This window comes from Dermochelys coriacea, chromosome 6 (assembly GCF_009764565.3).
Source record: "Dermochelys coriacea isolate rDerCor1 chromosome 6, rDerCor1.pri.v4, whole genome shotgun sequence".
NCBI classification, from domain to species: domain Eukaryota; kingdom Metazoa; phylum Chordata; order Testudines; family Dermochelyidae; genus Dermochelys; species Dermochelys coriacea.
In genome coordinates, this window is record NC_050073.1 from 123,361,776 (window position 1) to 123,375,597 (window position 13,822).

Here is a 13,822-nt window from a genome sequence, read left to right on the forward strand (position 1 = left end):
GTGAACTCCCTAGCAGGACCCAACAGTGGATGAGAATTTCAAAGATGCCTAAGGGAGTTAGATAGCCAACTCTGCTGGGGAATGGGATGCAAATCCGTTGGTCCTTTTGCAAATCCCAGCCCCACTGAGGAATGCTTTAACGGTTCTAGGTGCTATACAACCCTCCTTAAAGAGCAGTGAGTTACAAAATAAGGCTCCCGGCAGAATGCATGGTTGTGAATGTGAAGGCGCCAGCCTCGCTGAGTGTGATACCGCTGTTGGTTTTGCAGCTAGTGCAAGCGGCATGGCATGCAACCAGTGCAGAGTAGGGCAAAGGCACGTCTCTAGAATAAAGTCACTTACCTCATTTGTGCTTCCCTGTGGGAAAGGCAGTTGGAAAAGGGGAAAAAATAGCATCTCTGTGTATAATGCACTTCCTTGGTAATGTTACAGCATTCAGCTTTAGTTACACAGTCATTGTCTGTTACATTGGCTTAAACAGCTTTCTTAAGTGTAAGACTCCCCTCCCCTCCCCCCGGCCCTTATCCATTAACCCCAGCCTTCCACACAGTCCCCACAACAAAAGCCTGCTATCTAACCCCGTCTCTCTGCTTTGCCTGTCCTTGCTGCCTTTCCCCTCTGCTCACAAAAGTACCATGATACAATAATGCCCTCCTGCTGTCCCCTAATGGCCTGGCCCTCTGGGTGCACAGACCTGGTGGCCTGGTTAACCCTCCATCCCCTCAATTTATCATTTCCTTTTTGCTCAATTCAAGGGGAGGGACAAGGCGGTTAAAATTAATAGTGCAGCCCTGCTCATCCTAGTTAACACTCTATTAGCACATCCATTGGAAACCCCCGCTAGCAGTTTGAGGCAAGGGGGCTGTAACAGGCACTTGGGTAAATTTGCTGTAAAAACTTAAAAAAAAAAAGGTAGACTTGATGTGTTTTTTTCAGTTCCAGAGCAGCAGCAGCCCACCTGTCCCTGCCCCTCTCTAAGAGCCTCCAATGGATGGCAGCTTTGCCTCTGAAGTACAGAAGCCAGCACACTGGGATGGTCATCAGGTGTCCCTGTTCCCATGATGTACAGTCAGTTATTGCACCTGCTGGTTTGTGGGTCTTTCACAGAGCACCAGGGAAGAAAGTGTTTTTTTTAAAATAGGAAAACAGTTGTAAAACCACACACAGAGGTATTTACCCTCCTTGAACTGACTAGATTTCAAGAGGATGGTGTCCCTTGAATCATGTCGTATCGCCTGTTACTGTTGAAGTCAATGGTAAAACTCCCACTGATGACAGTAGGTGTCTGGCCAAATACTGTGTTTAATGCACCATTTATTTGACCTACCATGCAAGTTTAAGCCACTTCTGAAGACCATGACCTCATGAGTGCATGATGTAGGTGGAAACCTGTACCCGCCTGGAACCCTCTATCCATTGACTTCTGCTTCCATTTGTGACTTTGCATCCATTTGCAATGGTGCATCAATGTCATGGTATGCTCAAGATCTCTACCCAAGGGCCTGCGTTGAGTATTTTATCAAAAGTAACACTTTGAAGCTTAAAAGTTTCATTTTCCACCCAAAACTGTGTCTTTTAAGCTATTACACAACTTTAGGTCCCTGAAAAGAATGGAAATTAAGTAAATTATGTGATATTAATAACCCTGAATCGGTTGATTTCTATGTAAAGATAGCCTATGAATCTAAAGCCTGATGAGAAATGCCTTCAGTTTTTTGTTAGACTCTAAGCACTAATGTAACAAGATGTACATTGCAGTTGGTGGGCTACGAATGTGAAATCAACAAGTGAGCTAATTTCAGCCCTGGCAACTGGAAGAGCAAAAGGCCACCATGTTTTTTAAAAGTTAGTATTGTTGGCTTAAGTCCTGACTGAGCCAATATTTATACAAAAAGAAAAGGAGTACTTGTGGCACCTTAGAGACTAAGAGAATCTCTCCTCTGTTTTTTCCACCAAATGCATCCGATGAAGTGAGCTGTAGCTCACGAAAGCTTATGCTCTAATAAATTTGTTAGTCTCTAAGGTGCCACAAGTACTCCTTTTCTTTTTGCGAATACAGACTAACACGGCTGCTACTCTGAAACCTGTCAATATTTATACAGATGCTTAACTCACATGAATAGTTCTACTGAAGCCAACACGATAAAGGATTGTTGAAAACCTGTGTGATCGCTATCTAACACACTGACTTGTATTCCCCTGTCTCTCTGTATCCAGGACCTATAAGTCCACATTTCAAAATGAGGTCCTCAACCGCAATTTATGGCCCAGGATTTACATTGTGCAGGATACACAAAATTTGAGTGGGAGGCATTAGTTTTGGACCTAATGGCTAGTGGTGTCGTGCATTAAACTAGCTCCAGCGTCCCAGTTTCCTCCATTTTACTTCACTCACATGAGCTGTAATCAAGGGCGGGGGGAGGGGGGTGTTCTCTTCAGGTCCCCCATACTGGCACCAGAATTCTCACCCTTACAATCATCTCAATAAACTAGACTGAAAATAAGTCCCTTGTCCTTGCCTTTCCCAGCACCTAGTGCAGGGGCATTTGCTGTGTGGCAGGTCTAAAGAAACTGTCTGGAATGGATTAAAATATGGTGTTTAAGTTGCTCTGAAAGGCTACAGGAGAGGCCATTGCCTAGAGGATGACTGTATAGCTGACTTAAGCCCCGATCCTGCAACTGGATGTGTGCAGGTGGTCCAATTGCAGGCCTGGGGCCCTACTCACTTATTTAAAAGCTATTGCAACAGGAGCTGAGAATCCCAAAGCAAATCAAGGCCAAAGAATGTCTATTTTTATCACAAGCTAATGTTCTTACCTGGTCCCACAAAGCTGCAGCCACTTGGTCTATTACTGCTCCCAGTTCTCTGTATTCCCCAGAGTATCTGATATATGCCCAGGTGCACAGAGTGATAAGGGTCAACCCCATGATCATGTTACATAGACTGGCTATGATGTCCAAGCCAATGAATCCGGTCACTCCGGCTATCACGTATGTGATGAAGATGACCACAAAGAGTGTTGCAGGGGTACGTGCCGCGTGGAATATGTTCTTGCTGTCATTGTGCTTAATGTACTGTATGTAGAGCTCGTCTATTTCATGCTCCAGTTGCTGTAGGTAGCGGCGACTGAACTCCTCCCCACCCATCTTCTTAACGCCTCGAAACAGCTTCACTGAGTCCTCCTTGAGCTCCAGGTGTTTGTTCTGAAGATCACTGGGTGCGAGAAACGGCTTGTCTCCCCCACAAACCTATTCAGAGACCACAGTTCTGTTATTCACAATATATTTAAGATAGATCACAGCAACTGTAGCCCCCTGAGCTGGTGCTACCACCGTACGGATGATACATGATAAAAACGTAAGAATGGCCACCCTGGCTCAGACAAAAGGCCCATCTAGCCCAGTATCCTGTCTTCTGACAGTGGCCAATGCCAGGGGCCCCAGAGGGAATAAACAGAACAAGCAATCACCAAGTGATTCATCCCGTCGCCCTTTCCAAGCTTCTGGCAAACAGAGGGTAGAGACACCATCCCTGCCCATCCTGGCTAATAGCCATATATGGACCTATCCTCCATGAATTTATCTAGTTCTTTTTTGAACCTTGTTATCCTTCACATCATCCTCTGGCAAGGAGTTCCACAGGCTGACTGTGTGCAGAAATACTTCCTTTTGTTTCTTTTAAACCTGCTGCCTATTCATTTCATTTGGTGACCCCTAGTTCTTGTGTTATGAGGAGTAAATAGCACGTCCTTATCTACTTTCTCCCCACCACTCATGATTTTATAGACCTCAATCATATCCCCCCCCCCTCGTCATCTCTTTACCAAGCTGAAAAATCCCAGTCTTATTAATCTCTCCTCATACGGCAGCCGTTCCAGACCCCTCGTCATTTCTGTTGCCCTTTTCTGAGCCTTTTCCAATTGCAATGCATCTTTTTTTAAGATGGGCGACCACATCTGCACGCAATATTCAATATGTGGGCGTACCATGGATTTATAGAGAGGCAAGGTATTTTCTGTCTTACTATCGATCCCTTTCCTAAGATTCCCAACATTCTGTTCGCTTTTTTGACAGCCACTGCACATTGAGTGGATGATTTTGGAGAACTACCCACAATGACCTCAAGATCTTTTTTGAGTGGTCACAGCTAATTTAGCTCCCATCATTTTATATGCATAGTTGGGATTATATTGTCCAATGTGCATTACTTTGCATTAGCAACACGGAATTTCATCTGCCATTTTGTTGCCCAGTCACCCAGTTTTGTGAGATCCCTTTGTAGCTCTTTGCAGTCTGCTTTGGGCTTCACTTGAATAGTTTTGTATCATCTGAAAATGTTGCCACCTCACTGTTTACCCCTTTTTCCAGATCATTTATGAATATGTTGAATAGGACTGATCCCACTACAGACCACTGGGGGACACCACTATTTACCTCTCTCCATGCTGAAAACTGACCATTTACTCCTACCCTTTGCTGACAAATAAACAAAGCTAGGGCAGGCGTCAGTGGAAATATTCTTTGGCAGTGATCACTACACCCCTTAGTAAGAGTTTGCAAGATTTGGCACCAAAATCTTTGGAAACTAGCGTCTCCGCCGCTTACCTGGCAAGTCCAGATGCTGTTTCCCCAGCCAGAAGTGCTGTGTGATGACATTCACACCTACAGCAATTCAGGAAATCTAGTTTCTTGCATCGCTCTTGGTGTTATCAGTGTGATCAGTTGTTGCATGGGACTCTGAACTCAGTGAACCAGCATCTTGGTATTAAAAGCTAGGCTGGTAAACGCTTTTCAGCTAACCTTTCAAGAAGCTTTCAAAAGATGCAAATTAAGTCAGACTGCTGACTGAGCAGGCAGAGAAGCTGGATAGCAGAGAATAGGAGATTTGGCAAGTTCCCTGATTTAATTTGGTCAGCAACTGTGAACTAACTTGCAAGGTCCTGTGGCTATGGAGCAAACTGGACCTAAACTGAGCAGCAAGGGCCCTAGATTCTGTGGCACTTCAGTGAGCCACTAGAAATTCTGCAGGAGCTTCTCTCAAAGTCAGAACGTGGAGCCTTTAGTGATTTAAACAAGGAATTGAACAGCACACCCCGTGCAGCCGTCCATGGGGTGGGGGTCTCATTAACGTCCACATTTTCAATGTGCTGCAATTTTTTTTGTACTGAAAAATGTGTAACTGCATCCTAAAAGTTGGTGGGGAAGCTGGAGGCTTTGGCAGCTGCCTGGGAGCAAGTTGGATTCTTGGCACCCGGGGAGGTGTAGGGGCTGGGTGAGGATTAAGAGATTAACAAGGACCGGATTAAGGCACAGGCGTTATTGGCATTGGGGCCCAAGCTCCTAAATTCAAATGATGAAATTATATTCTAAACTGTCATAGTTTCAGAAATATACGCTCCTAGCTCTCATGATTACACAGAAAATCTTGAAACGAGCCCTGAGTATAAATTGATACAGTGAAGACTGCCGGAGTCTGCAGACAGCCTGAAACAATGGCTCTGAGAGGTATGAACTGCTCCACTCATTTCAGTTTGTTCTGAGGTGGCCACCCTTTGTTCTGAGGTGGCCCCCGCCAACATCGTCCCAGCAGAGGGCTCAGTGGGTGGGGGAATGGGAACGGTTCTTGCTGCTGCCATCCCTTCTTCATGGTTTTGGTGGGGTGGGCTCCAACACACACAGCCCTCTGTTGTCATCGTGTGCCCAGTCTGCCATAATCCAGCACTCGGGTTAACAGGTTAGACAGATTTTTCCATCAGCATATTACTTTGTCTGCCTCAGAAAGCCCATCTCATTGAGATGAATGGTGAGGCAACTTACCCCTTTCAGAACATTTGGTTCAGGCTCTCTGCAGACTCAAGAAAACATTCCAACAGTTGATGCTTGACTCAGATCCCCTTCCACTGCCAGCCATTCTAGTGCACCTATTTTTGCTCTTCAACCCCTTGCACTGGTATACAGATAATTACTTAGCGTTTTATTTTTGGCCACATAAATATGAGTATTTAACACCTTACTCTGACGGCCTGTTACTTTTCTGCAATCTCAACCTGCCCTTCCTCCATTTCACAGAGCATCTTATCTTTACCCCAGAGCAAGTGACTTAGAAAAAGGAAACTCCTCATTATTCACTAGCGTAAGGGGGTTATTTTTAATTCACTTAAAGCTGCTCAGATGATTTTGGTTTTGCGTGGGTTTAGGGGGACCGGGGTAAAGAATCTCAAATCCATCCTCACTTTTACTGGGACAGATGCTGTCTCACATAACTTGCTGAAACAGCTCCTTTTTGCAGCCAGAAATAGAAGAAGCCTGAATGTCTGATTGGGACCCTTCATTGAGAATTTTAGCTGGCTGAAATACTTAAAACTAAAATCCCTGCCAAGTTTATTGAGAAGTTTGGATGAATAAATCACAGCCAGGCACAGAGGCTGCTTCATAAACTGCCTTGTAAAGAAGACCACGTGCAACCTTATTACTTTGGAGGAAACATCTGATGTCCAGGACAACCTGAGCTGTTACCTTACCTCTTCCATTCTTTTATTGTAGGTGTCCTTGGCAGTGGCAACTGCTGCTAAATTGTTAGCCTCAGCTGTGGCCTGCAAGCGGGGCACAAAACACAATGCAAGTTTCAGATCAACCCGATGGTGCGGCAGGCGGGAGTGAAGCAGGCTGTGTTAGTAACATCTCCATCTCCATCTCCCTGCATGGGTGGGTGCATGCGCACTCCCCCCACATACACCGTGGTATATGAAGTGCTCACATACAAAAATGAAAAATAATAAACAGCTCGACACGACCCTCCCCCTAGTAACAACTCGACCCCAGCCCTTCATTCATTTCTGCGCTTACTGCTACAGTCACTTCTGCCTGTTCCTGCAAAAGCCTGAGCGAATAGACGCGCCTTACACCAAACCCTTATGGACGACAGACCAGCTCTGAGAGCAAATTCCAGAGCCAATAGCCCTCTACCAATAGAGCCCTGCTTCCAGACACCAGCCTATTAAAATCCACCAGCAAAAGCAGCTCAGCTGATGCATCCGATGAAGAGAGCTGTAGCTCACGAAAGCTTATGCTCTAATAAATTTGTTAGTCTCTAAGGTGCCACAAGTCCTCCTTTTCTTTTTTGCAAATACAGACTAACACGGCTGCTACTCTGAAATCAGCTGATCTCAATTGCCATTGGTGCACTGGGACAAAGAGGTGCCGTCTCAAGAAGGCAGAACCAACCTTCTAGTGGGATTTATAGATGCACTTTGAACTGTAGTTAGTAGTAAACAGGAAGCCAGTTCCTGCAGGAATCCAAAGCCAAAGGCAGTAAAAACCCCTCATGCTGCAGCTCTGGGAAATGTTAAGAAAACAGTGGAAATGACCGGGCATGTGTAAACCGCTACTGCCTCTGCCTTGTGAAAAACACCTCAGAGTGCCTAACTCACTTCTGAAAATGGGAATCAGGGTCCTAAGTCACTGTGGTGCTTTTGAAAATTTTACCCCAAGTAACTGCAAAAGATTTCCAACAAGATATTGCTTTGCTTAGCATGTTCGAGCAGCACAGAACAAACTCAAAGCCCTCCATGAGCCTAACATCTCAAATGACTGCCTCACGGAAAATCAGCGTGAATCCCTGTAGACAAGCTCATACCAGCCAACAGCAAAAGGCACAAATACCTGCAACATTGATTTGGGATGTGGCAATTCTTCTCCTTGATAAATTTTTATATATGCCTAGGAAACAATACAAACATAGCATCACATTTAACAGTATGTTCATTCAAAACACACACACATCTTACACATGCACCATTAAGGAGATTTTTAAAAGGGACTTAGATGTCCAGCTCCCAGCATTGACAGGGTGACCTGAAGTAAAAACGGCCACTCCCCCACCTGCAGGGCTCACCAGAGCCCCCCACCCTCCTGCCACTCAGGGATGGGGCTGACCCCCCCGCAGGCTGACACACACACACACACACACACACACACACCCCAAGCTCCGTGCCATCTGCGACTGGGGCTGAGCGCCCAAGCTCAGTGCCTCCAGTGGCTGGGGCTCGGGCTGACCCCCGGAGCCCTGCTGCCTGGCACCTCTTGTCACTGCCCCCCCAGGGGGCCCACATGGCTTTTTTTTTTTTTTTGTAAAGCGGGCATTTGCTCATGCTAATTAATCAGCTGGGAAAAGCAAATGGGACAAATGCCCGTTTTTGTCAAAAAAGTCAGGTCGGCCGGGACAGAGCTTAAAAAGGGGACTGTTCCGGCCAAAACAGGACATACCGTCACCTTAAGCATCGACTTAGACTTTGCCATAGACTTCCTGTGCTATCCTGGGCAAGTCACTTAGTCTCTGTGTCCTGCAGCTTCCCCATCTGTACACTGGGGATAACCGCACCAGAGAGTGGTGAGGCTACTCAGACCCTATGGTTATGGGGGTCACAGAAATATCTTCGCTAGAAAGAGGTGCACTTTCCCCAGTCTGTGTATCCCAAACTTTCCTTTACTTCTCACTTAAATCTGGAAAAAACGCAAACACTTCCCATCTGAATAACCGTGATCTCGCATGGCTTAGGAGCCAATACCTTAAAGTATTCCACAAGGCCTCGACAGGTGATGTTATTTCCATTGATCTCCTTAACATCTAGGCTCTCAGGGCTAAGGAGCCAAGGAATCAACACCTTCAGGTTCTTGATGAACTCGTCATCTATTTCTGTAAGCAAACCCCGTGTCAGGTTCAGAGCAGCTCAGTTCAGACTTGTGCTTCAATACGCACACGTGCAATGTTACCAGCTAACGCCAGCCATCCTGTGACTGAGAGGCATTCTGATTGAATGATGGCTGTACTCAGACCTGATAATATCGCATTAGTGCTACTTGACTGAAGCATTATGATACATTTTCAAAGCAGTCTCCTAAATGGCACCCACAATTTTTGCACCCACAGCCATCTGCATGCACAAAGCTGCTTTTGCATGATCAAGCAGGTAACCGATGCCTCCAGAACTGGTAACTGTGGCCATCAGCGCCTTGTTGCATGGAGTCAGGTCCTGCAGGTCTTGAACAAGTGGGTCTGGGTGAGTCATCACACACCAATCCTCTGCCTGGCAGCTCACAGACAGCAGCTGGGACTGCGTTCCATGAAGCCCAACTGGGGCATAAGTCCTGTCTCTATGCTCTGATTGGGAGAGTTCCAAGGCGCCTGATGGGCCACAGCCCCTATTTAAGCCAGAGGCGGAAACAGGAAGTTGTTTGTAGTCAACTGGGCTTCATACAGCCATGGACTGCTAGTCAGGTGCTTACCTGTTCCTGACTGAGCCTGACTCAGGTAAGTGCCCACTGGTTGATACCCTCCAGTCTGTCTCTCCATTCTGATCTGCTAGCATTCAACCCAGCCTGATTCCTGATAACTGGCTCCTGGCCCCTGACTCCTCAGCTTGCACCTGATGCTAACCCCTAAGCCGGGCCACCCATGCCCCAGCCCGGCCACCCATGCCCCAGCCCCAGGGCAAGTAACATGCTTTGCTCAACCAGTGCCTGTGTGCAAAAGCAACGTGAATATGGAAATATTGTGCTCTTTTCTCTCTCCTTTGGTACTCCTGTTTTGAAAAAAAAAATCACATTAGGACCTGAAAACATTTGGCCTACAGGTTTAAAAGAATAAGAATTGTTCTTCCCTGCTTTTTACTGCACTCCCTCGATGAGATTTCTTACACTGAGACCGTAGTCCTGTCTGGATACTGCACGCTGAAATATTCATAGGCAATATTTGAAAACTATTGGGACCATGAGACTCTTAGAACCTGAGTTTGAGAGCTACTGTATGTGCATTCGCGTGTCGCACTAGGAAATCCAGGGTCCTGGCATCACCTGCTGCTGGTTGGCTCCAGTTTGTCCTCTTGCTCGGCTGGAAGTATCTTTGCTGCGTTGTGAAGCAGCCAGGTTTTCATGGAAGACATCTCCAGTAAGGCTTCACTTTGCTTAAATGGTTCAGTGGCGGTTAATTTGCCCTTTGGATAATCTTTTATTCTGAATCCCACAGGCACTTCACTGCTGATTTTTATTGCTGACCTTTCTAAAGTATTGTCTTTGCCACTCACAATACAGAAACTGAGAATGCCTAGAACGTGTAGCTCCACCATAACATTGACTGACTAAACAGATGCTACTGCAGCTCAGAAACACTGCTACGGAAGGACTGTGCTAGACCAACAAATTCAAAAGGCTAGTGGCTTAGGAGGTGGCATCTAATATGGGTACCCATCAGGCCTGGAATACACATTTCCTTCATTTCTTAGCCATGGGGACATATATTTGGAGGTGGTGATGGTATTTTTACTGCACAGTGTCTAGATCACTCAGTGTAAAGCAGTCTTCCTTCCTGCTCCTCCAGGGATAGGTTCTATCACAGCACTTTCCAAACATGAGAGACTATCTAGACTGATTGCCTCCTGCTAGTACCAAGGGTATCTTCCCCAGAGCTGCCAGCGTTGTCGCTGGAAGTTAATGGGCTCTGTTGCCATCTTGACCGATTCAGACAATAACTGCACCCATAACTGCAGGACCAAGTCATTTTAACTTATTTTCTATGAAACAGCAGGAAACTGGACAGCGCAAGCGAAAGGGACTGTCTGGGCATTCAAAGGGTAACAACAGTGATATATTTCATCTGATTAGTTCTGAGCGAGCAGAGGAAACAGTGGGCAGCTTTGAAGGAAAAGGGAATTGGAATGATGAGGCTCCATATACCAATTCTTTCAAAAACAGTCATCGAGTTCTAGCTGACTCCTAAAGTTCTGCTTGGAACTAAAGAGTGAAATCTATAGAGGATAATTAACATTTGAGACTGACTATCTTATATATCCCTTTTCTTTTAACTAGTTCCAATTTCATACACATGTTGTGTCAGACTAGTAAGATGTATGGTCCCCTTAGCAGGCACTAGAGCATACAACAGCCAAAAAACAAGTTCTTTTATCTAATTGTTTAGTTTGATGCTAAAAGAACATTTTCTTTCCTTCTAAGAGATTTCTGGAAGCACGTAACTATGGGTTAAATGACTGCCTAGCAGAGAGAATGCTTTGCAACCACAAATAAAGTTAATTTAAAAATCCACAGCCCACAAATCCATTGGAAAAGAAATGCAGCCTCTGAGCTACTAAGATTTCCCTCCAGGGAAACCATTAATCAGTTGACTCAAGAAGACTAAATATTGCTTTGGAAAGCTTTTTACACCAAAGTCTCTCAGTTTTAAGGACCCATTTTTCAAACTGGGCTTCCGTTTCCCCACAAGCACAGTGAGCTGCTTCCACAACTTTGTGCTTGAACTGAATTACCAGCAAAAATATCAATTAATTATAGGTGCAAAATGATGCATCTAAAAATGCAAACCTCAGCTGCTGGTGTCACTTTGTTCTCAGCCATCTGCCTAGAACTTTATCTTGTTTTATTTATTTATTTAATTTATTATGTGTTAGCAGCTCCTAACACATCCCTTTGTAAGGGTAAAATCACTGAAATGTACAGGCATGAAATGCTGGTTGGACTTAGAAGGGGCTATCTATGTTCAGCACTGCTTTCCACAGGTGGTTTTACCAAAAATATTTGAAAGGGCTTTGGGAGAGAATAGGATATCTGACAATGTGTATAAATAAAGCAATTATTCAATTGCAAAGGTAAATGAGCCGATTCAATATCAAGCTATAGCTTTAGTTTTCCATCAAACCTTTTAGTTTTCCATCAAAATTTGGGTTGGTGGCTACTTTCAAGCCAGGATGAGGTAACAAAAAGCAGGAGATGTTCGTGAAACAGGAATGGATGTGTTTTCTGACATTCTGCAATTCTTCATGTTGATTTCCTGAGACCTACAAGAGATTGGCTTGATGTTAGCATGTTTATATTTTATGTGGACATCAGATATGTAACATTAAAGTGTGGAGTACATACTGCAAGAGGACTGATTGTTTAAGGAAAGTGTATTCAGAGGGAGGTTTATGCATGCTTTATGAGGCCAAAGACAGAGCTCTTCCAGCAACCAAGTAACATTTATGTTTCACTCTGACCACATGCCCTGGAGCGTGTTATTACTCTGAAAAATGTGCATGCATGAGTCTGATTAGAATACAAAACCATCTCAGGATTTTATAGTGGGGTTTTCTTGATTCTCCCTTTAATTAGGCCTTTTCATTTATTTCCACTATCAAATCATCCATACATTTCCTGACTACTTCTAATAGTGCCCTCTCCCATACATTTTATTATACAACTAACTATTAATGCTAAATTCTTCTTGATCATGTAGTTATCCTTTATTTCCCACCTGAAATGTATGTTGCCCAGAAATCTCTATGGTGGAACAGGCTAACTCTGTATACTTCTCCATGTATTTTAATTATTGCTCCTAAGAGCCATGGAGGGATTTTGTTTTCATTCTGCTCTTCCCACTTGCGGCATTCCCAGCATTAGAGAGGTAGTGAGCTCACCCATCACTTTTCTATATGAACCTCCCCCTCCTACCTCTCCTATTGCAGTACTTGTCTTTCAGCTTTAAACGTACACCATGCAGCCTTTGCTAAGTCATCTCCAAGGCTGTCATCCGGCAAGGTGTGCATGAGAGAGCAGAGCTGGTTATGTTTCTATGCAAGTGTGAGCAAAGGCTCTGATGGGTTATTCTTGGTCCTCCATAAGATATGGTAGTAAAAGGCAAGCCCAATCCTTTACTTTCAAGAGCACTGGCCAAAAAGGGTGTGGGTGGAAAACAGATGTATCTGTGGAGAGATACTCTGGAGTGTGAGTCTCAATGTGCACATGGGGTGTCTCTGCATACTATCTTCCTACTTCCAAGCAGGAGTAAGATAGTAGTCACTCAGCTGAGCTCTCATTAGTCCAATTGCTCTGTACTCTGTCTCCAGCTCATCACATCCTCCTTGAGCTTACATGCACAACTCTGCGTACCTGCACTGTGCAGAATCAGGGTCTCCAGACCAGCCTATGTACTATGTGTACAGTGGTGTGTGGAGAGCAGCAGTTTCCCTGGGTTAGGAGATGAAGGGCTTTCTAAGGCATTCTTGAACCCCTTTCCATCAAACCCATCTCATTTGGCCAGGTCAACTCAGAACTAATTCATGCCAAGTTCATGCCAAACAGCATCCAGAAATGTAGGACAAACCTTAAGACGTTTTTCCAAAAATTTTGAACCACCGTCAGATCCATAGGAAAATTCATACGGGAAACTCCAGTCACGAACAAGGAATATGAGAGACTAAAAAACACAAGCAGGAAACAAATAGAGGGCTTAGAACTGTGCTCTCCAGTATGGGCTTGATCCACTTAAGTCCAGACACTCTTTGACTACACTGGACTTTGGATCAGGCCCTACGTTGTTTTCCTTTTGCCTCATCTTCCACAAGAAAAATGACAACTGGAGTGGGGTGGATAATACAAAAATAATTTTACAGATTATCTTCACAGATAAAAAAAATCTTAGCCATGTTCACACCCACTTTATGCTCACGTTCCACAAATATTCAAGCCTTCAAGTTTCACTAGCAAAAAAGACTTGAAAGAAATGAATTTCAAAGTCACATGCAAAATATTCATGGCAGAAGTGCTCACATGCTCCTTCAGTCAAGGAACAGAAGAAAATACCATGCAACTTGTATCACCAATCACAACTGAGCAACACTGCCTGAATGTTGAATATTCATCATCCTGCCATAGAAATATCAAATACCGTATATAAAATACATGCACAATTTTAAAAGTTACTGCTTCATTGAATTGGAAAACAAGAGATAAATTTAAGGAAACTGTGAGATGAACAAAAGGAGGCTACATTTAT

General features: G+C 44.6%; 1 protein-coding gene across 5 annotated transcripts in view; it reads right to left on the reverse strand.

Annotated features, from left to right (window-relative positions):
- ATL1 (atlastin GTPase 1) overlaps window positions 1-13,822 on the reverse strand; it is a 48,033-nt gene that overhangs the window by 3,651 nt on the left and 30,560 nt on the right. For 3 of the 5 annotated variants that reach the window (XM_038404677.2, XM_043515928.1, XM_043515926.1), the window contains exons 7-13: window positions 13,151-13,243; window positions 11,708-11,846; window positions 8,568-8,695; window positions 7,663-7,719; window positions 6,522-6,593; window positions 2,818-3,249; window positions 343-357 (exon numbers count right to left, since the gene is read on the reverse strand). In XM_038404677.2, the coding sequence (XP_038260605.1) occupies window positions 343-357; window positions 2,818-3,249; window positions 6,522-6,593; window positions 7,663-7,719; window positions 8,568-8,695; window positions 11,708-11,846; window positions 13,151-13,243 (936 nt within the window). The remainder of the gene's footprint in view (window positions 1-342; window positions 358-2,817; window positions 3,250-6,521; window positions 6,594-7,662; window positions 7,720-8,567; window positions 8,696-11,707; window positions 11,847-13,150; window positions 13,244-13,822) is intronic. The other 2 variants (XM_038404678.2, XM_043515927.1) reach the window with 1 other exon arrangement.